General features: G+C 43.1%; 2 protein-coding genes and 1 long non-coding RNA gene across 7 annotated transcripts in view; 1 reads left to right on the top strand and 2 right to left on the bottom strand.

Annotated features, from left to right (window-relative positions):
* The window catches only part of Gnb1l (G protein subunit beta 1 like), a 69,986-nt gene extending 53,583 nt beyond the window's left edge, over nucleotides 1-16,403 (bottom strand). Inside the window, exon 1 of one of the 4 annotated variants that reach the window (XM_021732703.3) lies at nucleotides 16,318-16,403. The gene's annotated coding sequence lies outside the window, so the exon portion shown is untranslated. The remainder of the gene's footprint in view (nucleotides 1-16,317) is intronic. The other 3 variants (XM_021732702.3, XM_078038759.1, XM_021732704.3) reach the window with 3 other exon arrangements.
* Nucleotides 11,054-16,402, bottom strand: Rtl10 (retrotransposon Gag like 10). Of its 2 annotated transcripts, none has more exons than XM_021732700.3 (2): nucleotides 16,318-16,402; nucleotides 11,054-14,303 (listed from the first exon to the last, which is right to left on the bottom strand). In XM_021732700.3, exon 2 carries the CDS (start codon nucleotides 14,090-14,092, stop codon nucleotides 12,908-12,910), a length of 1,185 nt encoding a protein of 394 aa, XP_021588375.2. In that variant the 5' UTR covers nucleotides 14,093-14,303; nucleotides 16,318-16,402; the 3' UTR covers nucleotides 11,054-12,907. The 2 variants fall into 2 exon arrangements, with proteins under 2 accessions (XP_021588375.2, XP_021588376.2); XM_021732701.3 differs by having other exon boundaries at nucleotides 11,054-14,093; nucleotides 16,318-16,396.
* A 446-nt stretch (nucleotides 16,404-16,849) lies between the features above and the next one.
* Nucleotides 16,850-24,731, top strand: LOC144375146 (uncharacterized). The gene is made up of 2 exons (XR_013434578.1): nucleotides 16,850-17,121; nucleotides 24,519-24,731. It is a non-coding gene; the product is annotated as an uncharacterized LOC144375146 (long non-coding RNA).
* The last annotated feature ends 1,209 nt before the right edge of the window (nucleotides 24,732-25,940 follow it).

The following is a 25,940-nucleotide window of genomic DNA, read 5'->3' as shown; positions in this document are numbered from 1 at the left end:
TAGTAAAGAGGGCTAGAGATATAGCTGAGTGTTAGAGCTCATGCTTAGCATGTGAGTTCAATCCATATACAGAGAGAAAAAAAAAGAATTCAATTTGTATAATGAACATAAATAATTTTCCAAACTCAGTACTAAAACAACAAAATTTAAGATGGGCAAAATAAATGCTAACATGGGTATGTAGCTCAATGGTAGAGTGCTTGCCTAGTATGCTCAAGACCCTGGGTTCAATCCCCAGTACTGCCAAAAAAAAAAAAAAAATAGTGCAAATGGCAAATAAGAACTTGAAAATATACTCTACACCTATGGTTATTAGGGACATGCAAATTAAAACAATAAGAAAATGCCATCAGAATGGCTAAAATTAAAAAGACTGATCATTCCAATTGTTGGGAAGTATTGAAACTTTCATACACTGCTGATGGGTTTATAAAATGGTACAACCACTTTGGAATAAATTTTGGTCATTTCTTTAGAAAACAGCTCCACTCTGGAAACAACCCAAATACCTGTCAACAGCTGAACAAACAATGGTATATACACACAATAGAATATTTCCATACTCTACAGTAAAAAGGTAGGAAGTACTGACACACGCTTTGATGTGAATAAATCTCAAAATAATCGTGTTGGGTGAAAGAAGCCAGAAAAAGAGTATACTGTGATTCTATTTATATAAAATTCTAGGAAATGCTAAGTGGGCTAAAGTGATAGAAAAGCTGATTAGTGGAGACCTAGGGATGGGAAATGCAGGGAATGGAAAAGGGAAGCACACAAAGGAACAGGAAGAAACCTCAGGGACAATGATTATCTAGAGTGTGGGGATGGTGTCAACAGATGGTGAAAACTATCTATTGCTTTAAATATGCGCAGTTTATTGTATATAAGTATACCTTGTGTAAAAACAAAAGCCATTAGCATTAAACAAACCAATTAAAAATATACAAAAGATTGGAACAGACATTTTACCTAAGTAGAAATATAGATGGCAATTACAAAAAGATGCACAACATTAGCTTTTAAGGAATTCTAAATTAAACCCATAATGAAATATCACTACATACCCATTTGAATAGCTAAAATTAAGGGGAAGAAAAAGAAAGAAACCAAAGGCTGGCAGGAATGTGGAGCAACAGGAACTTTCATACATTGTTGGAGAGAATGAAAAGTGGTGTGAGCACTTTGAAAAACAGTTTGGCAGTTTCTTATAAAAAATAGGTATGTGTTCTACTACCTAGCCACTCTACTCATGGATATTTAGAAAAAATGAAAACTTATGTGCAAATGAAAAACTATACATGAATATTTAGTTTCTTTCATAATCATCCCAAATGGAAAACAACTCAAATGGCCACCCTCAGGTGAGTAGAATACTATTCAGCAATAACAACAACAACAAAACTACTGATAAACACAACAACATGAGTCTCCAGATAATTATGACAAGTAAAAGGCTACCACTGTACAGTTCTATTTGGATGGCATTCTGAGAAAGGCAAAAAAGAAGGTCTGAGGACCAATCAGTGGCTTCCAGAGGTCAGAAAAGGGGAAGGGGCTCACTGCCAAATGCCATGAAGGGGAGGATTTTGAGGGAAGGAGTAGTTTTCTGTGTCCCAGTTGTGATGGTGCTGGCAAAGAAGTACATCTAATAATAAAATATCCATGAGTCCATACTGAGGTAAAGAAATAACTGAATAAATTTTAAAATGGGAAAGGAAAACAAATCTCCCATGCAGAATTCCACTTTACATGGCTATTCCACTCTAAAAGGGGATTGTATAACTTCCACCCTTCAAGTATGGACTGTGCATGAATTTTTTGCTAGAAGTATAGTAAGAAAAGGGAGAAAAATAGTAATTTTACAGTGGAGAAACCTGGCAAACACTACTCAACCAGGTCATCAACAGTGATAGGTCGTGTTGATATGAACCAATGATATGACAAGAAAATAAGAATGATACTTTACCTTTGTGGTCTTTCTTTTCCAAACCTCAGTCTAATCATGAAAAAATAGGCTACAAATCCCAACCAAGGGTCTTTCTACAAAGTAACAGACTTTTGTATCTCAAAATTGTCAAGGTCATTGAAGATAAGGAAAGTTGAAGAAACTCACAACTAAGAAGAATCAAGGGAAACAAAAGACTAAATATAACATGAGATCCTGGGCAAGATCCTGGAACAGATAAATAGGACATGAGGTAAAAAACCTTGGTAAATCTGAATACAATCTGGGTTTAAGTCATTAACAATGTATGGATACTGGTTCCTTAGCTGTACCAATTTAAGATGTTCACAAGGTCAAAAGAGCTTAGACAGGCTTCTAAGTACAAGTTAACAGTGGGCCATTGCTCTCATGGCCATTTTCTGGGAGGCTATATTTCAAATAAAATATATGATATCTTTGTGCTATTTTCCTTGTGCTATATAGTTAAGGGTGTTTAATTTACTACTAACATTATAAAAACTCAGCTTTAGAGAGAATTCCTAATTCTGCTCAATGTGAGTATAAACACATTTAAAGTCAATTTCAAGTGTTTCTCGTACTTGAAATAATTCATCATCTTATTTCTGCCCAAATATAGATTTATTCAAATTATCAAAGGTGCCTCTTCATTTGTTGAAGCAATACTAGCAAAGACTTTTATCATTGTTTCTTCAAAAAGACACCTTTTTCTGATGTAAGCAGAGCAGCACGCCAGGCAAAGAAAGAAGGCCATGCTGTCTCCTTTAGCCTAACCTACTTTACCTGTCTTTGAGATAGAAAGATTCAAAACCAACCAGGTTTGCAAGCAGCAAGAACATGGCCATGAGGCTCAGGGCAGACATGCAAGTAGCATTCAAGTAGAATTTAGGGCTTCCTCCAACCTCCTGCTCATCTCCCAGAGTACACCTGGAACAGGAAAAATGCTCCCTTTCCTGCTGTCCTCCCCTTGTCTGTCTGATAAGAACAGACAACAAGAACTGCAACCTCAGAACTGGCCCTGCACTATGGCCTCAGCCAGCATTCTCATTCTTCCAGCCAGGCCCACACAGCACACTTCATGTCACTGGAATGTCTAGGCCCACTCACTGGTACACTGCCCAGTGTTGCTGCTTCAAACCAAAAAACCCAGGTCTGAACACACCCTTCCTCATCTGTGAAATGCATGGAGATCCAGGGGAGTCAGTGGGCATGCATAATTAATCAGAAACCAGTTCCAACACCTTTCTCCAAGTCTGCCCAACAGTAACCCCAAGGTTAGTATCACTTCCATAGCCTTAGGTCTAAGCCCAAGACAGGTGGGAGGAGCCCGTGAGAGATGCTGAGGCTCCTGAGGGGTGGTCCTGCCTTAAAGAAAACCTAAGACACAACCTACATCAAAAGAGCCCAGACTTGTCTATGTAGGTTACAGAAAGACTGTGCTCCAGATGAAAACAAGGGAAGGTACAAGCCTGTTGGGATGATAAGACCGTTATGTCATAACCTGCTGCCCATGACCACAAAGAACTGGTTATGCTCCCAGGCTAAGGAAAACATACCATACACCCTTGCTTGAGCCCTTGGGCTGTCAGAGCCAGCCTTGAAGGACACACAGTTCTCTGCTGGTCTCACCCAGCTCAGGACCAGCCTGGGAAAGATTTGAGTAAGCCAGGCCAGCCATAGCATCAGCCACAGCCACAGTCCTGCCAGTGCCCACACAGATCCCTCCCTCATCTTGAGTGCGGGAAGCAGGTCTGGCCATGGTAACTCAGACTACACAAAGAAATCATTTCTGGAATGGGGCTCTGTTTGGCGATTCAGTCAAAGGCGCACTTCATAGCTCCTTTCCAAATCCTGTGCATTGTCAGGGCCCTTTCCCCTTTGAAGCCTCGCTGAGTGATTGAAGCGTCTACTTTCTGAGGGGCAGATAGCACTGGGCTGGTAATCTGACTCTAAGCCACGGGATAAAGGTAGTTTGTTTCCTCTCAGCCCATCTGTCAACACCTCCTCAGTAATTAGCCCTAATTATTACAAAGGGCCGGCCTCCCATTCGGTTATTAAATCAGAAATAGTATCATGGTTGGGCATCTGTCAACGTCCCGACTGGCGACCTTCGATTCATTGAATCCTCTGTCAGTATCCGCCTTGGGAAGCGCCCAAGCAGGCAGGGAGGTAGCAGCTTCAAAGATGTAGATCCTGGGGAGGAATTCCAGGGATGCAGGGAAGCAGGGAGGAGGGGTACTATGCAGCCCAATACCAGTGCCAAGATGGGAGCTGGGCACCGTCCACTGCAAAGCAGTGAGGATACAACCCAATCACAGTTACTTCCACCTGCCAGGGCTGACTGATGTCATCTTTGTGCTTATAGAGGGGGGTTGGAGTTGATAAGGCATACCCTCAAAGGCCCCTTCTCCTGAAAGACAAGGTGGTCCCCAGAGGCCTGCATCTAGCACATCCATCTCCAGAAGAAGCAAGCAGACTGTGCCTTGACTGACAGCTCAGCCTGAGGCCCACTAATGCCCTGCACCAACTCAGAAAGGGTGTTCAGGAAAAACACCTAGGAGAGAAAGCCAAGCCCCAGCTTCAGGGAACCCTATTCTGAGCCCAGCATAACCTGGGTACCACTGTAGACAAGGCATCTCCTGAGAGCTGGTGTTTTACTAACACAACAGAACTTGGACTGGGCATAGTGCCTGCTACATTCCCATAATCCCAGTGACTTGGTATGCTAAGGCAAAAGGATCTCAAGTTTGAAGACAATCTTAGCAACTTAGAAAGATCCTTAGTAACTTAGCGAAACCCTGTCTCAAAATAAATAATAAAAAGGGCTGGGGATGTAATTTAGTCGTAAAGCCTACTAAATTCCCAGTTCCAAAAACAAAACAATAAAAGAACTTGCGTTCTAGTCATAGACACGTTTCCATGCTGGAGTCAAAATCACTGTAGTCCTGAAGAACATGCAGTAAGGATGATTACTACTTCCAGCCAGGGAAAATGGTCTGCTTATTCCACCACTGAGGCCTTTAGCTCCCACAAAAACCTGCTTTGTCTTCCTGCTGAGAGGCTGCCTCTCTAAGCAGGATCCAGGGCCTCAGGTCAGGCATGGACCTTACCTACATATACAGTGCCTGAATACCTGACTGGTTCTGTATATTCCCTTTCTAGACAAACCCCACTGATTTAGGGAAGGGAGCAAGTTACAGCCCCGTGTTCCTGAATGTTCTCCTGTGCTGGAGACATGGCCCAAGTGGGCTAGTGCCCAAATAGAACTGATAGTAGCCCACCTGCCAGTCCCTCAAGGCCTGCCCTTCTCCCTGGTGGTGCCACCACCAAGTCCCTGCTGGGTATTTAGCACTCAGATCTAGTGGCCAACAATTATGTTGGCAAGAATAGGCCAGCTAAGACAGTAGGAGTGATCTCATGAAGACCTATACATGGTTGGTTTTCTTCCTTGGTGGGGTCTGGAATCTTCTTGGCTGGAGCATGTGAAATGTGATGGGCTGGTCAGCTTCAGTATGAGAAGGCAACCTGTAGTTTTGGGTGCTGAGCAGGTGTTGAGGGCACAAGTCACAGATTGAGGTTGGAGGAAATGCCAGAGTAGGGGCTGCTGGGCTGCAGGAGCAGGCACGGGGGTGTCTCTCCTTGAATAGGAGACTCAAGCTGAGGCTGAGGACATCTGTCTCTTCAGAAGCAGGTTAGAAAAGCTTGTAAGATGGCAGGAAGGAAGCCTGACTGAGGGGGATTTTTAGCAGCCTGTTTGCCAGGCAATTTACAGGCAGAGGTAGGAACCCAGCCAGCAATGGACCACCAGCTTTACTGTATCTAGAAAACACAGGGAAAAAAAAATAGTGCTCTACAGGAAGCATGACCATTCCCATGTGCTACAGCTAGCTGCAGCTCACCCCTGCCAAGATGCCCAGTCCACCAGAGGCCATTGCCTGCCCCATCAGAGAGGGACAACACTCATGTAGGGTAGGATCAGAGGCCAATCCCCTTGGGCCTCAGGGATGGAGATTATGTCCAGGCAGCTTGTGGGAACACAATCTGACTTAAAAGAGGAGTCCCTAACCACAAGTGTTGAAACATTATGACAGAGACTTGCATATCCTATGGTAGAAGCCACCTCAGGTGGCAGGAGTCCCCCATCACACTCCTGGGGGCCAGCTGTGTGCCTCATGGACTCCTAAGTACCCACATCTGATACAATGCTGGCTGTGCACATGCTCACACACTTCACAGCAATAGGTCTACCACACCGACAGATATGCAAATAAAGGTGAAAATCAATCTCCCTGGGCACTGTAAATGGGCACTTCCTTCATTGAGGAATCCCTACATGCATTGCATGTGACAAAGGAGATATCTCTGTAGCTCACACATACCACCCCTCAGCCTCCAAGATGTAAGATACCACTCTGGCAAGGTGTCTCCACTGTGCCTCCATGATACAGTAGGCTCTCAAGCACCCAGTCACACTTCCACTGTCCACCTGCCCTCACAGGGCTAGGGCTGCTCCAAAGGCCCAGGACTGGGCAGCATAAAGACACAGAGAAATAGGGACAGAATGGGGGTGGTGGGTCCAGATATCATTTTTCACCCATCTAGTGGCCCAGTCACTAAGAAGGACATAAGAATCTGGCAAATATATGCTCACTTACCACCACTGAACCCAGTCCTGTGCAGTGAGACCCCTGAGACCAGGAGGGAAGAATTCAGCTGCTGAAGAAACCTTGAAGGCCAGGGCTCTTCCTCCACTGGCCACCCACAGTGTCTCCAAACAGTGTTGTATGGCCCCTCTACAGAGGACACTGTAGCCCAGGATAAAAACTATGAGAACTCAGAGCTCCTACTATCCTGTCTGAGCTTAGTCAGGCTACTGATAGGCATTACTGGAGCAAGGTGAGGGGCACATTAACACCCATGACACCCTATTGTGTTTTTAAAATTAGCCAAAACAATCTGGAAAACAAAGGGTAGTGATGGATATTTCGCTACCAGAAAATCAACACTACTTATAAAGTCAAAATACCTAATATGGGATAGACCAGACCAGAGTTCTATTGATTTGTAAGGCTAGGATGGCACTGAGTGGTTGATGGCCCGGGTAGGTCCATGCCTTGTGGAAAAAAGAGAAATGAGATCCTCTACTACTTGAGATATAACAGGTTATGCTCTGGAAAACACAAGCCCCCAACCTAGCAGCTTAACACATCAAAAATTTATTTCTTGCTCATATTACATATCCATTGAAGTTAGCAGAGAGGCTCTGCCCATCACAGGCCCTTGATGAAGATAACAGACTCTCCTTCCACCAGTCACACTGACAAATAGACTCCAAGTTTAGTGCAAAACACAACACATTAGATAATGTCTTTGAACTCCCATGAAGGAGAAAATTTCTTAAATTTAAGTAATAAAAAGAGCTCCACAGACATAACAGCTGAGCATTGCTATTCAAGGGCAGAAGAGACTCAGCAATCCCATGTCTCAGCACAGGCACCAGGGTCTGAAGAAACCTTGCACAGAGCCACAGAGGGCTCTCATAGTAGCAGTCCAAAATTGTGAAAATGAAAAACAAAACCAAAGAACATTGTTATTAGCTGAATTGTGTCCCCCTAAATTCTTATGTTAAAGTCCGAATACTCTTTTCATCAGAACATGACTCTATTTGGAGATGAGGTCTTTAAAGAGGTTATTAAGGTAAAATAATGTCACTAGGTGGGCCCTGATCCAATATGCCCAGGGTCCTATAAGAGATTAGGAAAGACATATGCAGAAGGACTGTGAACACATGGAAAGAAGATAGCCATTTACAAGTCTCAGGCCTCAGGACAAAACAACCCTGCCTGCTCCTTTATCTTGAGCTTCTAGTTTCCAAAATTGTGAGGAAATAAATGTCTGTTGCTAAGACATTGGAGGTTATTTTTTTTTTCGGTTGTTGATGGACCTTTTTTTTTTTTTTCAGTGTTTCATATGTTGCTAGTTTTTTTAATATTTATTTTTTTTAGGTGTAGATGGACACAACACAATGCCTTTATTTTTATGTGATGCTGAGGATTGAACCCGGGTCCCGCCCGAGCTAGGCGAGTGCTCTACCACTGAGCCACAATCCCAGCCCCCCTTTATTTTTATTTACTATTTATGTGCAGTGCTCCCAACCCCATTGGAGGCTTTTGTCATTGCAGCACAATCTAACTGATGCTGACAGACACTGCAGGGGTAAACAGTTTAATTTGCTTTATCCCTTTATTGTTGGATCCGTGGGCTATCCTAGTTTTGCTGATAATAGTGCAATGACACCCACAAGGTAGTCACAAGGGTTTGCTCAGGCTCTAGGCAAAGCCCTATAAGAACGTGATCTTCATTAAACCCTCCTGAATGCCCAAGGAGGACAAAATATTTTAATAGTTCAGAGAGGTAAGTTGAGGAGGCCAGGTGTAATCAAGCACAAGTCTACCCTTGGAACTCACATACTATGGTCGCACTGTGCCACAACTACCTGTGGCATGAGCCTCCATGCATATGGGTAAGTGATCAGAGTACATGTATATGTACTTGGAACTGTTATGGATAGAACTGAAGGGTTTTATATACCCATCCAATAGCAAGACAAAGTCTGCTTTTCCATACCTTCATTTACCTTTAGCAATTCTGCCTACCTAAAACTTTTAAAATCCTGGAATCATAAGAAAAAAATCCATAATTTTGTGACTTTTTTAAAATGTTGCTATCTTGATATCTTTAATCTATCTGGAATACACACTGGCACCAATTTACTATTTTCAGATGGCGAATAATATCCAGTTTACTATTTTCCAGATGGCGAATTAGTAGTGCCAACTGCTTTACTGAACAACTCACTTTACTTCCCATTAATTTGAAATAATTCAACTATATACTAAATTTTCATATTTATGTGGCTCTATTTCAGAGTTCACTATTTTCTATTCATCTCTCCATATAGATACCCAAGTACTTTAAATAATATAGTTTTATAAAATACTCTCAACATCTAACATGACCTTTTATTCTCAGTACTTCCTGCTTTAAGATTTTCCTTAAAGACAGATACTTGGGGAAAAAAGAAACCAACCAACCAACCCTATGCTAGTATCTTTCACATCTTATTTTAGGGAATAAAACCTATGTGTATTTCCAAGGAAAGTGAGAAACAGACATTAATGTGAAAATGAAAAACAAAACCAAAGAACATTCTTATTAGCTGAATTGTGTCCCCCTAAATTCTTATGTTAAAGTCTGAACACTCATTTCATCAAAACATGACTCTATGGAATGATCCTGGAAGGCAGGATAAGCACCTAGGTCCATCCCTGAGTATGTCTAGCAAACCCTACCAGGCTTTGCAATTTCCAGAGAACTCTCCTCTGGGTCATCTGCCCTGTATGCAGGTGGCAGCAGGAACAAATGACCCAAGGCCTCCTTATATGCGCCATGCATGATGCATAGCCTTCTCTCCTAGCCTTTGGTTGCCTTCTTTCCCAAGGAGTGGTAAAGCAACTCAGTAACTGCCTCTCACCAGCAGGTACAGCTGCTTCTGGTAACAAAGTCACTTTACAGCACTGTATACACCACCTGTGTAGGACAGGCTATAGCCCCCCAATTCTTTCCTCTATACCATTGCACAGGAACTCAGAAATGGACAGTCTGGCTTCTGCTGCTGCAATGCCCCCACTCCTTTCCTTTTAGAGAAGAACCTAATCACAATGAATAGGACCCATTTCCCAAATTAAAAACAGGTCATATGGACTCTTCTAAACACTTGTCTTCCCTGCCTATTGACAGAGATGCCACAGTTAACACTTAGAGGTATGGTGGACTATAAGTTACCCTGGCAGGGGCTGGGGATGTGGCTCAAGCGGTAGCGCGCTCGCCTAGCATGCGTGCGGCCCGGGTTCGATCCTCAGCAGCACCACATACCAACAAAGATGTTGTGTCCGCCGAGAACTAAGAAAAAATAAATAAATGTTAAAATTCTCTCTCTCTCTCTTTCTGTCCCCCTCTCTCACTCTCTCTTTAAAAAAAAAAAAAAAAGTTACCCTGGCAGAACAGGGGAAAGCAGGAAAAATAGGAACTTTAAGCTGAAGGTGCATCAAATGGAAGGCAGTTGTACAGAAGTCAGCAAAATGGTTAGAGGTCAGCTGGATGACTGAGCTGACCATCCAAGTAGCTCCAAGTTCTACAGAGACATGGGCAGGCCAGGCCACAGCTGGTTGGAGAGGTATAAGAGAACAGTCTGTCCTGGCCCTGAGCAATCATATGGTGGGACAGCTGTATAACCCTGAACAGGACAAGGATTGGGCCAGGATGTCTAGAGATTTCTAAATCTGAATCAAGAATGCATATCAGTTTCTTCTGTCAGGTTGCTTGTTTTCCTTCAGATTCCTAAAAATAGGTTTTCACCTATTCCAAGATTTCCTGCTGTACCTTGAAATAATACACATAAAACCACCTGAACCCAGAGCCTTTTAAAAGTAAGTTATGAAATAAAATAATACCAACATCTATTTTTCTGAAAATATCTTACCAGATGTTTGCTTATTACCATTTTTTCCTTAAAAAAAAATAGTTGTTCTCAATTTGTTGTTTTTCATCCTACTTTCTTACTTTTCAGGAAGATGTCCTGATTTTTTTTCCCCAACAAAGGTAAAAACAGAAGAGCTTTGAGATTTTGTGCAAGCACCTGAGTAGATACACACTGTACACTGGGATGACTGAGCCCCCATCCTCAGGTAAACTTTGCTTAAGGAAGCTTCCACACTCAACTCTCATTAGAAACCATCCTGTGCAAAACAGGTCTTTCTTCATTCCAATCTCTGGCCAAGGGACACCAAATTCTTAATCTGATGCCTGCTCCTCACTTTACCTACAGCCCTCAGAAGTCAGTTCTCAAGGCCACCCTTCATCTGCCAAGCCTCCCAACCCCACCCATTAGGCCCCAACTCCTCCCACCAGATCCCTCAATCCTGAGATATTTTGTGGGAACCACACCTGTGACACTGACCTGGAATGCTTACAGCTGGGCCTCTGTTGACAAAACAAAGATCTATTCAGCAGCAACCACCACATCACACATTTAGCAATGGATCCAACACACGTTTAATGAGCACCAATTTTGTACCAGGGACACAAAGCTAAGACTAACGTCCCTGCCCTAGAGGCTCACAGTCTGCTGGGGGATACAAGTTATTTACATCATTGGGGTTTTAAATGCTGAATCAGCAATATGCAAGAGTACATGGGGGGAGAGCATGGACTGCTTTAGAAAAAGGGGAAGGAGCAATAAAGAGTGAAATTATTATTTGCAGGAAAATTGATAGAACTTGAGAATATTAAGTGAAATATGCTGAACTCAAGAAAATCAAGGGTTGTATATTTTCTCTAATGTAGAAATTAGAAAAAAGTAAAGGTCGTAGTGGTAAGGAAAAAAATCTCATGAAAACAGAACAGCAGAGAAAGACCAGGGGAGGGAAGATGGGAAAGGGGAGGTGCTGGGGAACAAAACTGACTAAATTATAGTTATATTGTATGAATGTATGAATATATATCAATAAATCCCACTGTTACATATAATTATAATGCACTAATTTTAAAAAATAAAAGAAAAAGTGGGGGCAGCCAGGCATAGTGGCACATGCCTATAGTAACCACTTGGGAGGTTGAGACAGATTCGCTTAAGTCCAAGAGTTTGAAGACAGCTTGAGCAATACAGCAAGAAACCAAGTACAAAAAAAAAAAAAAAAAAAGAGGGCAAGAAGCAGCACAGAAACATTAAAACCTGTACCAATTTCTTAAGAAAACTAGTGTGGTCATAATATTACCATATAGAAAGGATAATGCCTGGCAATGGGGCTTGGGCCCCACCTTCCTGCATCTAAAACTCCAGCTGGCTTGGGCTTCTGGTAAACCCACAAGGAAACCAAGATGCCATCTTACTCATTCAGAAGCAATCGCTGCTTCCCCACTATTCACAAAGGCCAATGTATGGAATTAATGGAGTGTCTACTGATAGATGAATGAATAAAGCAAATGTGGTATATTTACATAATGGAATATTATTCAGCCATAAAAAGAATGAAATATGGCAACACAGATAGAACTAGAAAACATTCAGTGAAATAAACCAGGTACAGAGAGACAAATACCCTATGTTGTCATATGTGGAAGTTGATTACAGAGTAGAACAGCCTTCACTAGAAGATGTCAAGGATGGAGGCAGGAAAGACAGATGAAGGTTAGATAACAAGTACCAAAATACAAAATTGTTCTAGTTTCTATGACACAGCAGGGTGACTACAGTTTATAACAATATATCATATAAAGAACTAGAAAAGAGGAGTTCAAAGGTTCACAACACAAAGAAATGGTAAACATTTAAGTAGATAGAAATGCCAATCATCCTGATCATTACACATTTATACATGTGTATCAAATTATCATACTATATTCCATGTACTTATGCACAATTTAGAAAAATATTTTTAATAAGTGGCCATCTCCTCCACACAGCCTTTCTTACTTTCCAACCTGGAGGTCAAAGGTCACAGAGAACCGGAATTTGGGGGCAGGAGACAGGAGCACAGACACTATGTAGGGACCATGTCCAACTAGAACAGGCAGGGCCAAACAAATCCAGTTCCAATCACTGTTGAGAAATGCCAAGGGTGGTGTTTTGTGAGAGTTAACAGGTGTAAATATCTGATGGGGCTGATTTTCAGAACTATCCAACTAGCAGGAACAGGCCCAGTAAGATAGAACTCCCATGCAAAGGGTGAGAACACAGCTGGAAACCCAGCAGGAGCAGAGGACAAGTGCACAGGCAAAGGCCCTTGTTCTGCTTGGGACAGGGGGTATTGCTTGTGCTCCAACAACAAACAAATAAGTCCAAAATGGATGCATCTATTAGCCCAGCTATGAAGTTGTCTGGAGTCATCTGGGGACACCACTCTGTCCTGATTGGGGGCTATGGGGTTCCTTAGCAACACCAGCCACTTGATCACAAAGTGCACTATTGCTTCTGCCTGGGCCATGTTCAGAGCCCATGGATGCGTGCTGGCAATCAGGAGAAAATGGAGGCTCTTCTGGGGTCTCAACTACCTGCTGTGAGGCACCTAACGATACATTCTGGACTCCCCCAGTCTCAGAAACTTGCTCCTCTGTTTTCTGGGTTTTTGAACCCTCTGAGTAAGGTAGGTCTGTCATCTGGGCAGAGAGGTTAGGAGATTTTGAAAGTCTAGGGACAGGTTTGGTCCCTGCCTCCTCTGGCTGGAAGGGAACTAGCCCAACAGGACCAGGATCATGACTACAAGCAGAACTGGACAGTACAGGAACCTCCTGGGGCCCAGGCGTGCTCTCCTTGGCTAGAACATTTCTGGATGTAGAAGAGGACCTAGGGGTGGCCACAGCAGCTGAGACAGGCCTCAGGGGAGTACCCATGTTGAGTGCCAGGGCCTCTGAGAACCTAGCTAAATACTCTCTCACCACAGGCAGCTGCGGGGCCACTGGTGGCTGGCTCGAGGCTGGAGGCAAGGGGCAAGGCACTGCGGCATGGTACTCAGCAAAATTGTTTGGGTCTTGAATAACTTCCTCAAGATCCTGGCAGAACAGCTCATAATCATCAGGCAAGGGAAGGTCCCCATCAAGGTAAGGGGCTGCCCAGGCCCGGGCTCGTCCAGTCAGGCGTCCAAGAATCTCACAGACACGGCTTAGGTTGTCTTGGTAATGTTCAAAGCGGAAAGACATGTAATCACCTAGCTGGGCCAAAAAGCGATCCAGCAGCCACGGAGAGCCATCAAAGGTGCCTGGATCTGAGCCAGGCACCCAGTGGAAGTCCATCCTGAGGGGCCGGGGGCCGAGCATTCGCACAGCTGGAAGGCCCCTTTCTGTGGGCTTACCACCAACAGAATCACTAGCTGTGCTCTTCTGTTCCATGGTTGTGCGTACACACACAGGGTCCCCACAGCAGGGCCGCTCAATCCAGGGATCCACAAGGGGAGTATATGCCACCCCAGGAGAGGCCTGGTCCATCTGCTGCCAAGGGTGTGCATTGGCGTAATTGGCAGCTGCCCGGATGGGAATGCGAGGGCCCTGACGACGGCGACGACCCCGAGGCATACTGGAAGCAGAGGGAAGAAAGGAGGAAGAGCCAATGCAGGGAGGTTGTGGACCCAGGCAACACAACAGGATAGGGATCAGCTGGACAGGATGTGGCAGACCCAGCAGTTCCAGGCAAATGCTGAGGACCAGGGGAGCTGTCAACTGCGACCTTAGGAGAGCAGAGGTGAGCCGAGGGGACTGTCAGACGCAGGCCATCATCCAAGGCAATCTGTCCAAAAACAAGGTGGGGAAGAGCAGGAACTAGGCCCAACCGTCACAGGCTGGCAGGAGAAGGCAACAAGCAAGCAAACCCTTGGCGCCCCACTAGGAGCTCTAGAGTGGAAGGAAGGGCCTGAGGGTTGGCCTGGAATGTCTAAGAAGGTAGGAAAATGTCACCTGTGACTTTCAAGGCAAAGGAGTAATGACATATGCTGTCAACCTCAGGAGAATAAATGAGGTCAGATCAGAATTGTCCGGGAACTTCCGGACAATGACAATAACAACCTTTAAAAAGAGTCCTCCATTTGTGCCAAACACTGATCCCTCCTTGCCTGCTGTCAGCATGAGGTTGGTACTACTATTGTCACTGAGGCAAAGTGACTTGTCCTGCAGCTACACACCAACTCCTATGTAACAAGAAGGCAGTAGAGAGGGTGGTAGAAGCCACAGGCCTAACCACAACATTATACAGGTTATAGACTATGCTTCAGTCTGTTAAGTAGGTTTCTGGCTGCCACAATCACTATAAACCACTAAGTACACAGTCTGTCATAAGGTTCTTGAACATCCAGCATCCAACAAAAGCAGGGTCCTCAGCTGTCACTTGCTCCCTCCTGCCCTGTCCTTTCCCATGCTTTCTGCTGAGTGTCATCTGCAGGCAATGCCACCCCCACCCCAAACACATCTCCCTACATTTGCCATCCCAGGCTACAGTCAGCACCTGCAAAACCCTGGAATCCTTCTTGCTATGTCTTCGCCCACCATCCCAATCAACCATGCCAAGGGCCTGGAGAGACCCTCAAAGATGGCCGAACTGGCCCCCCTCCAAGCAGAAATCACCAAGGACACCAAACTCTAGGCAACTCAGTTCTCTTTTAGGGCAGGGAATCCTCTGGACCTCTCACTCTGTCCCAGCTCCTTACTCAGTCTCTAGAAACAGAGACCCACTCACAACCTCCACAAAATTCTCTCTGCTTCATCCCTGCATACATATCCCAATCCTCCACCAGCTCACACCTAGGAGTACCATGGACTACACACACCTTTATGTCCAGTTTCCCATTTTACTATCTCAGTTCCCCCCATGGAGGTACAGCTATGTTGGTCTTTCTAACCAGTACCTCCCAGGTGGCCTGCAACACTCAAAAGCTGACTGAACTACCAGCACCTACCTCTGCCACCCAAGCTTTCTGGAATGACCCAGATATATCCTCCATTTCACCCTGAAAGCCCAGCCATTGACCCTGGCTTCTCACCCCACTACAGACAAAAATATACTGTGGCCTGCAGCAGCCATACCCTACAAGACAGCTTATGAAAGGAGTCCATTCATGAATCCAGTCAAGTTTTTCGCTGAGTTCTAAAACGGCAGTGTCTATGATTCAGGCCCCAGTGCCCGCCATCTACTTAAGACTAGGTGTCAGGACCGCTCCCCAAATCACATCCCATGTTATGAACCCTTAGTACCACCTAGACCTCTATCAGCCCTTCTTCCCTGTCTTCAACTCCTACCTGCACTAGGAAACTTAGCTGCCACCCTGCCCACTCACCTGCATACTCGTATGCCCCTTGCAGTCTCCAGGAGACGGATCCCCTGTACTAGCCAGCCAGCACTGCTTTGCTTTAAGCATTCCTAACACCGGATCAGACTCTCATCATTTTGTGAACCTTGCCGTCCCATTCCCACCTCACTTATCAGTATGTTGTTCACTCTTGCTTCTCTCCTCACCCTGCCAGGCCCTGGGAAATTTTGGTTCTTCTCTTGAACAGTCAGCGCGCTACTACAAAAGCAGGAACCGCGGCGCGCGTGAATTTGCCTCCGCAAAGCCAAAGGCAGCGCCTGGAACGCTGGAACCTTCTTCACTCCTTAGAAACCTAGGGGTCCCGGGGAAAGAACTTGCCCAAAGCCAAAGGCAAACAACTGCACCGCTCGCCCACCCTCCCCCAAGCACCCGCCCTCCCCCAAGCACCCGCCATGCAAGAAATATGAGCTCACAAGCCCCACAGCAATAAAGCCCACCTACCTGCAAATACGCTAGGTGCCCGCAGAGAGGGTCCAGAGATCCGTAGGGACTGGCTTTTTTCTGAAAGCGAGTATCCACGCGGCCCCTAGAAAAAAGAGAACGAGATGAGCCTGAGCCAGGCAAAAAGGGAGCGGCGTCCTGAGACGGCGGGGAACAGCCCCCAAATCTCCAAGGGCTCCCCAATCCCCGCCGCAGACCGAGAAACTTGAGCCCCGCCGGCCAGAAGCGCACCAAAACCCTGGCCCGAGACTCCGAGCGCTCCTCCGTGGAACGGGAGTCAGGAAAGAACAAAGGGTCACTGCGTTGGGCCTGCACACTGGGTTGCCTCGCCGGCCTCCCGAGCTCGCGCTGCAACACTGACCCTTCAGACGAAGTCCTGGACGCCCCTTCTAGAAGCAAGCGACCCAAAAGAAAACCGCGTCGCATAGTCACGCCCCCAGCGTGCGCGCGGCAGCCCCATACGTCCCGGCTCAGGCTCGCGTGACAGCCCAAGCCAGCCGCCCCGTCGGACCGCGCGCGCGCCCTCAGCCCGCCGCGCTTGCGCCTTGCGCCTTGGGGTCTCTGCTGCGCAGGCGCTTCTGGGACTTGCCAGCGCGGCAGAGAAGCGCGGGGGGTGATGGGAGCGCGCTCGGTACTACGCTGCGCCTAGTGCCACGAGTGCAGGCAAGGCCGCTTGCGCAGGCGCAGATCGGGTGGGCTGTATTTGTCCCTGGCTGTAATCCCCTCCGACACTCCTGCAGCTAAAATCTAGAAGCCGACCAGTGTCATCACGGTCCGCGATACTGAATCTGCTGGACACTGGGTGTCAGTAGGATGCTCCTGGCGGGGGTGAGGGTATCACGGAGAGTTTGGGTATAAAGGAGCTGTTGAGCCTAAGAGCTTTCCGAGAATAGCAGGCTTACAAAGTTCACTGTTTAACATAATTATACAATATATGTAATATTGTTAGTTGGGACCTGGATCTACATACTTCCCGCCCAGGTGTGAGAGGGAGAGCAGGCTGCGGCAAGGACTGGTCACCTGAATGCCTAGGGTCTTAAGGCAGGGGCTGTCATGGGTGGGTGGGTGCTGCCCTACCCCAGCTGAGGCTGGACCCAGAGAAGATTGGGCAGGCTGTAAAGGCCTTGCTACAGGGCCATAACCAGGCCAAGCGTGCCACCCAGCATTGGTGACCCCAGTCAGCACCCAGACGCTCTGGGAGCCAGGAAGAGATGAGATCGTGTTCTCCTCACTTGCCTGTACACAGGCTGTCCAACACCACTTCCCCGCAACTTCGTGGTACCTAGAGAAGAGTTGGGAGAAGGTACCAACACCCAGCCCAGTACCAAATGACCATGGGCCACGGATCTGGGTGCGGACCAGGGGGGCCGTTGGGTTCGGGCAGGTGATTTGCTGAAAAACGAAGCTTCTAAAGGCAAACACACAACATATCTGTTCCCTTTTGGCCCTGGTCTGGTGACTCCTTTCTTGAAAGATCTCTGAAATGTTATCTGCATTTATACCCACACTCACTCCCTTTGATCCTTGAAACGCGAATCAAAGATCACATTGTACCTTCTCTGGTTCTGTGGGGGTTTTCAGTCGCCTGGGCCAAAAATAATAAAAGTGGCACCCAGCCAGGAAACGCCTTCTTGAAGTGTGAATGAAACTTGGATTTTTCGGTTGTATCTTTCCTAATTGACCTGATAATTTACACTTCCTCCCTGGAGGGAGAAGGGGAGTTCCTGTGAATTCAGCTTACCTCAAGCTCCAGGCAGCTCCAGGCAGCTCAGGCCAACTCAGGGCCTACAGCAGAGTGGGCAGCAGGCTTGTGCATAACACTAATCAAACAAGACCAAAAAAAAAAAAAAAAATTCTTTTTTTGATTCAGATTGCTTTTTTGTTGTTGTTTTAGGCCATTCTCCAGTGTGTGTGAGTGAGTGTGTGTGTGTATTGTACTAAGATATACAAAACAAAATTTACCATCTTAACCATTGTTAGGTATGCAATTCAGTAGCATTAAGTACACTACCATTCCCAGACCTTTCTCATTACCCCAGGAACTGTCTTTAAAACTAGCTCTCATCCACCTCACCCCCAACCCCTTGCATCCACATTTTGCATTCTATCTCTATGAATTTGACTACTGTTAGGTACCTCACATATGTGGGCTCAAAATATTTGTGGCTCTCATATTTCACTTAGAATAATGTTCCCAGGGTGCACTCATGTTGTAACATGTGTTGGAATTTTACTTTTTAAAAGCTGTTGTGTATATATACATTTTGTTTATTTATTCATCTCTCCATGGACACTTGGAATTGTTTCCATCTTTTGGCAATTGTGAATAATGCTGCTGTGAATATTGTTGTACAAAATTTTGTTTTGAATCCCTGGTTTCAATTCTTTTTAAGTATTTCCCCAAAAGAGTGGAATTTTTGGATCATATGGTAATTCTGTATCACTTTTTCCCCTTTTCTTATTTTATTTATTTACTTTTATTGGTTCTTTTTAATTATACATGACAGTGTGAATCCATTTTAACATAATTATACAATATATGTAGTATTGTATAATATATCTTGTTGTAATTCAGATCCCAGTACCTCTCCCTCCCCTTCCCTCTCCCCGCTCTCTTCTTGCTCCCTTCCCTCTATTGATCTTTCTGCCATTTACCCATAGTTATATTTTTAAATTAATTTCCTATGGATATACACAATGGTAAGATCAACTGTGGCATATTCATATATGTACATAGGATCTATATTATCTTTGAGGAACCACCAAAATGTTTTCCATAGTGGTTGCATCATTTTACATTCCCACCAACAATGCACAAGGGTTCCAGTTTCTCCACATTCTCCCAAACACTTGGTTATTTTCTGGGTTTTTCAACAATAGCCATACTGATAGATATTATGTGGTATCTCATAGTGGTTTTAATTTGCATTTCCCTAAATACTAGTGATAGTCATTAGTGATAATCAAATGTTATTGTCCATTTGTATGTCTTCACTGGAGAAAAGTCTATTTAAGTCATTCCTATTTTTAGTTGAGCTTTTGTTTATTTTTAAGTTGTAAAAGTTTTTTTTTAGATATTCTAGAGATTCATATGCATATATATATATAAACATAGATATATATTTTGCTAATATTTCTCCCATTCCATAGATTGCCTTTCATCCTATTGATAGTTTCCTTTGAAACACAGAATTTTAAAAATTTTACAAAGTCAAATTTGTCTACATGCTGTTTTAGTTGCTATACTTTTGATGTTACAGCCTAGAAATCACTGCCAAATCCAATATTGTGAAGATTTTGCCCTATGAATTTCTTCTAAGAGTTTTATAGTTTTAGGTTTTACATTTATGTCTCTGATCCATTTTGAATTAATATTCTGTTTGGTAAGGATCTGGCTTTGTTCTTTTGCATGTGAACATTCAATTCTTCCAGCACCATTTGTTATAAAGACTGTCCTTTCCCCATTGAATGATTTTGGTACCCTTGTCAAAAATCATACATGGGGCTGGGGCTAGGGCGCAGCTGTAGCATACTTCCTTGGCATGTGTGAGGCATTGGGTTCAATTCTCAGCATCACATATAAATAAATAAAATAAGAATCTATCAACAAAAAAATAATAATTTAAATAAATATTTTTTTAAAAAATCATACAAGCTAGGGCTGGGGTTGTAGCTCAGTGGTAAAGCGCTCAACCTAGCATGTGTGAGGCCTTGGGTTAGATCCTCAGCACTACATAAAAATAAATAAATAAAGGTATTGTGTCCAACTACACCTAAATAATAAATTTTTTAAAAAATAATATATGCTGGGCATGATGGCACACTCCTGTAATCCTAGCAGCTTGGGAAGCTGAGGCAGAAGGATCACAAGTTTAATGCCAGCCTCAGCAATTTAGAGAGGCTCTAAGCAACTTGTAGAGACCCTGCCTCAAAATAAAAAATAAAAAGGGATGGAAATGTGGCTCAGTGGTTAAGTGCCGCTGGATTCAATCCCTGGTACCAAAAAAAAAAAAATTATATGTGAGAGTTTATTTCTAGACTTTCTATTAGTTCCATCAGTTTATGTGTCTTTTTATTTTTTATTTTTATTTTTTTTTTTGTACTGGAGATTGAATTCAGGGGCCCTTTACCACTGAGCTACATGCCCAGCCCTTTGTTTATTCTGAGATACAGTCTCAGTTGCCCAGGTTGATCTCTGGAGTAGCTGGAATGCACCACTATTTCTGGCTATATGTTTGTCTTTATGCCATTACCACAATGTTTTGATTACTGTTGCTTGGTAGTATGCTTTCAAAAAAGGAAGTTTGAGACCTTCAAGTTTGTTCCTTTTTGAGATTGTTTTGACTATTAGGGGTCCCTTGAGATTCCATATGAATTTCAGGATAGGTTTTTCTATCTCTGGAAAATCACCATGGATATTTTAATAATAATTCATTGAATCTTAGGTCACTTTGGATAGTATTGATATCTTAACAATATTGGACTGGGATGAGCTCAGTGGTAGTACACTTGCCTAGTATGCATGAGACCCTGTGTATGATGCTCTTCTAGTTCTGGGGGAATATTATTTTAGTCTTTTATTTTCAGGTTTTATTTTATGTCTTTTCCTTTTATTTAGGTTTTCTTTCTTCCTTTCTTTCTTTCTTTCAATACTGAGGGTTGAACCCAGGTGTGCTTAACACTGAACTACATCCCCAGCCCTTTTTTATATTTTAGTTAGAGACAAGGTCTCACTGAGTTGCTAGGTGCCTTGCTAAGTCTGAGGCTGGCTTCTCACTATCCTCCTGCCTCAGCCTCCCAGGCAGCTGGGATTACAGATGTACACCACCATGCCTAGCTTATTTAGGTTTTCTTTTATTCCTTTTAGCAATTCAGGGGGTAGGGTGGTAGTGGGGATTTAACTCAGGGCAATTTACCACTGATTTACATTCCCCAGCTCTTTTTATGTTTTATTTTGAGACAGGGTCTTGCTAAATTGCTTAGGGCCTCGCTAAATTGCTGAGGCTGGCCTCAAACTTGTAATCCTCCTGCCTCAGCCTCCCAAGTCACTGGGATCACAGTGGAGCACCACCACCCCAACTTAGTAGTTTTAACAATGCTTTCAAGGAACTTCATGGTTTTCTAGGAAAGTTCATAACATCTATGAACAAAGATTTTTACTTCTTTCTTTCCATTTTGGAACTCCTTTTCTTGCATAATTATTCTGGCTACAACTGCCAGTACTGTTTTAGTCAGCTTTTGTGCTTCTATGACCAAAAGACCTAATGAGAATAATTTTAGAAGAGGAAGCTCACGGTTTCAGAGGTTTCAGATGGCCCATATCTTTGCTCTGGGCCGCAGGTGAGGCAGAACATCTTGGCAGAAGAGTGTGGAGGGGAAAAACAGCTCAGATCATGACAATCAGAAAACAGAGTTCTGCTCACCAGGGACAAAATATAAACCCCAAAGGCATACCCCCAGACATCTATCTCCTCTAGGCACTCCCCACCTGCCTACATTTACCACTGAATAGATTATTTACCACTGAATAGATCATTTCACCTCTAAACTTTCTTGCATTGTCTTATACATGAGCCTTTGGGAGGCTCTTCATATCTAAACCATATCAAGCACTATGTTGGAACAGATGTGGCAGAAATGTGCATCCTTGTTTTGTCCCCTGTCTTAAGGGAACAGATTTTAGACTTTCAGAATGAAATATGATGTTGACTGTGGGTTTTTCATGTATGAGCTTTACTATTTTGAAGAAGCATCCTATTATTGAGTATCTCTGTCTTGAAAAAGTATTGAGTTTTGTCAAATGCTTTTTCTGTATTGAGATGATCACACAGGTTTTTTTTCCTTTTGATCTACTTATATGATGCATATACTGACTTTAATACATATATTTCCAAATAATTTTAACTTTCCTATGGATTGGGTCTTTAACAGGGCCCAGGCTGCCTTTTCAACCAGAATGGGGGAAGCAAACTTTGCTGAGAGCCCATCATATGATGAAAGAATTCCCAAGGATAATAAAGCAGGAATAAACTCAATTCACAGATGGACAAGACTTACCCAAGGGAAATCCCCTTACTTGTATGGATGCATTTGAACTGCGAGGCCCAGAGAAAGTGGTCACCCAAAGGACATTGGATTGGACTTTGTCTCTCAGATGTTTCAGGTTAATGTGAGCCCTGTAGCTCCCTAGAGCCAAGAAGCAGGCATAGGAAGCACAGAAGGGTTGATATTCACTCTCCAAGAACTATTAGCCTCTTAGCTGCCTGTGCTCTTTGTGCTTGGAATTGCATGAGAGTCATTCTTCAGAGCATCTGAGTCAGAATCAGGAGCAGCAGGGCTTTGCTATTTAGCCAGCCATTTTACTGTCTTGACAGAAATTTCCTTCAAAATGCAGAGCTGTATCCTTTGGTGCCTTTTCAGAGGTCTAATGGTCATTTTCCAGAAAGGTCTACCTTCTGCCCTGCTGATGGGTGTGTGACCTATGTGATTAGCATGGACACTTCAGAGACCCTTCCAATTTGGCCAGGAGGATGAGCCCCTGAGTGTGGTGCTCCAGGGCTCCTTGTACTTCAGCATTTAGAAAGAGTAGAGCCTTTGTGGGTTTCCTTCCATTATTTTTGTTGTTGAGGTTAGATTTACTATAATGAAATATACAGACCCTAATGTAGTTGCATCCCCATATCTGAAGTTTCTCTTTCTATGGTTTCAGTTACCTATGCTCAACTGTAGACTGAAAATACTATATTTAAAAATTCCATAAATAAACAATATAAGATTCTTAAATTACATAGCATTTTGAGTACCAGAAATATAGTACCGCCCCATTCTGTATCTCTCAGGATGAACCATCCCTTTGTACTTGTTCTCAAGTAATCCTTATTTTATTAATAATGGTCCCCAAACACAAAAATAGAGATACTGTTAATTTGGATATGCCAAAGAGAAGTTGTAAATTGCTTCCTTTGTTCCTTTTAGTGAAAAGTGAAATTTCTGAAAAAGAAAAAAAATGCCTGTTGATATTGCTAAGATCTATGATAAGAACAAATCTAAGCATGAAATTGTGACGAAAGAAAAGTAACTTTGTGCTAGTTTTTACTGTTGTACCTAAAACTGAGACAGTTACAGCTACAGTGTGTGGTTAGTACTGAGTTAAGATGAAAAGAGGTTGATCACAGTGATGCATGCCTGCAATCTAGGCAACTCAGGAGGCTGAGGCAAGAGGATCACAAGCTTAAGGCCAGCTTCTGCAATTTAGCAATACCTCATTTACTTAGTGAGACCCTATCTCAAAAATAAAAGGGGACTAGTGATGTACTCAGTAGTAAACTGCCCCTGGTTCAATCCCCAATTTAAAAAAAAGAAAAGACCATTATTTTGTGGGTGGAAGACAAAAACAGAAAACCATTCATGGCAGAAAGCTTTGAACCTATAGGAAGTTTTCAACAAGAAAACTGAAAGGAGTGATACCAAATCATTTACATAACACCACTGTATATTGGTATAATTATTCTATTTTATTTTTAGCTATTTTTGATAATCTCTTACTGTGCCTAATTTAAAATTTAAACTTTATCAGAGGCACATAGGCACATATGCAAAGTATATATAGGATTTAGTAGAACCCAAGATTATCTGGAAGTCTTAGAATGTATCCTCTAAGAATGCATTGTACAGTCGCATGTATTTTGTACATGTAAACCACTGGCATATACAATTAAGCTATGAACATTCTATTCTACAGAGAGTGCCAGTATGCTCCATTCTTCACAAGCACTGTTCCAATTTCTACTCCATAGTTTCATTTCACTCATTCTGGAACTTCTAACAAACAGAACCCAACAGTATGGACTCTTTTGTGTCTGCCCTTGTTATGGTTTAGATGTGAGGTGTCCCCCAAAAGCTCACATGTGAGACAATATAAGAAGGTTCAGAGGAGAAATTATTAGGTTATAAGAGTTTTAATCCAATCAGTGAATTAAACCCCTTATTAGGATTAACTGAAGTGGTAGGGTGTGGCTGAAGGAGGTGGGAATAGGGGCTTGGCAGAGGGGTATATATTCTGTATCTTGAGAGTGGAGACTCTTTCTGCTTGCTTATCACCATATGAGCTGCTTCCTTCTGCCACATTCTTTTTTTTTTTTTTTAAGAGAGAGGAGAGGGGGAGAGAGAGAGAGAATTTATTTATTTTAGTTTTTTTTCAGCGGACACAACATCTCTGTTTGTACGTGGTGCTGAGGATCGAACCCGGCCGCACGCATGCCACATCCCCAGCCCCTTGAGCCACATCCCCAGCCCCCACATTCTTCTTCCATGATGTTTGGCCTCACCTCAAGCCCCAAGTATTGGAGCCAGCCTTCTATGGACCAAGACCTCTGAAACTGTGAACCCTCAAATAAACTTTTCCTCCTCTACAATTGTGCTGGTGGCGTCCTTTAGTCATAGCAGTGAAAAAACTTACTAAAACAGGCCTTTTATGGTTAATATAACATTTATAAGAATCATCCAAAGTGTAGTTTAGTATGTCTCATTTGTTTTTCTTGCTATGTTGTATCTTATTTTATGTCTACACAGTTTTCATGTCCATTCTTTTATCCATGGACATTCTGTTTTTTCTGAATTCTTTTTCTGTTTTTTTTTTTTTTTTTAAGAAAGCTGCTATGAGCATTTGTGCAAGTTCTTTTTATACACATAAGTTTCATTTCTTTTAGATAATATCTAGGGGTGTACTTGCTGGGTCACAAGATAGGTACATATATTTAACTTTATAACAAACTTCCAAGAATTTTCCAAAGTACTGAAACTTTTGTATTTCCTTCAGTAATATATCATGATTCTAGCTGCTCCACACCCTCCCCAACACTTGATATGATCAGCCTTTTAAATTTTAATCATTCTGACAGGAGAGGAGTAATATCCATTGTATTTTTGGTTTGCATTTCCTGATGACTAATAGTGCCCATGCTTTCACATGGTTGTCATATTTTATTAATTTGCAAGTTATTAAGTTATTACATACATTTTGAATAAGTCTTTTTCAGATACATTCATCAAAAATACCTTTTCCTACTGTCAATTGTGTTATTCATTTTCTCAATAGTGTCTTTTGAAGAGAAATTTCATGTCTGGTGTCTTGAGATTTTAATACCCAAAGAAACTTTTGCTTCCCCAGTGAAAGGAAGATTTTCTCCTATGTTTAATTGTAAAAGTTCTATTGATTTATCTCTTATATGCATATCTATGGTGTATTTTGAACTGATTTCTTTGTGTGACATAGATCGAAGTTCATTAAATGTCTCCATGTACATCCTGTTGTTCTGGCACCATCTGTTAAAAAGATGATTCTCTTCCTCACTGAATTACCTTGACACTTTGTTAAAATTTCAGTTCCATTGGGCTATGGGTGTAACTCAGTGGCAGAGCAAATTCTTAGCATGCTCAAGGCCCTGGGTTCTATCTCCAGCACCAGCAAAAGATAAAGAGTCCATCAATATAAATTCCTTAGGACTTTCCATGTACATGATCATGTCATCTATGGTTAAAGATAATTATACTTTTAAAATATATATGTTCATATTCAGTTGTCCCTTGATATCCACAGGGTATTGGTTTCAGGATCCTCCTTG

This window comes from Ictidomys tridecemlineatus, chromosome 2 (assembly GCF_052094955.1).
Source record: "Ictidomys tridecemlineatus isolate mIctTri1 chromosome 2, mIctTri1.hap1, whole genome shotgun sequence".
Taxonomy (NCBI): Eukaryota; Metazoa; Chordata; class Mammalia; order Rodentia; family Sciuridae; genus Ictidomys; species Ictidomys tridecemlineatus.
Note: the sequence above shows the minus strand (reverse complement) of the source record. Positions and strands in the feature narration are given on the sequence as shown.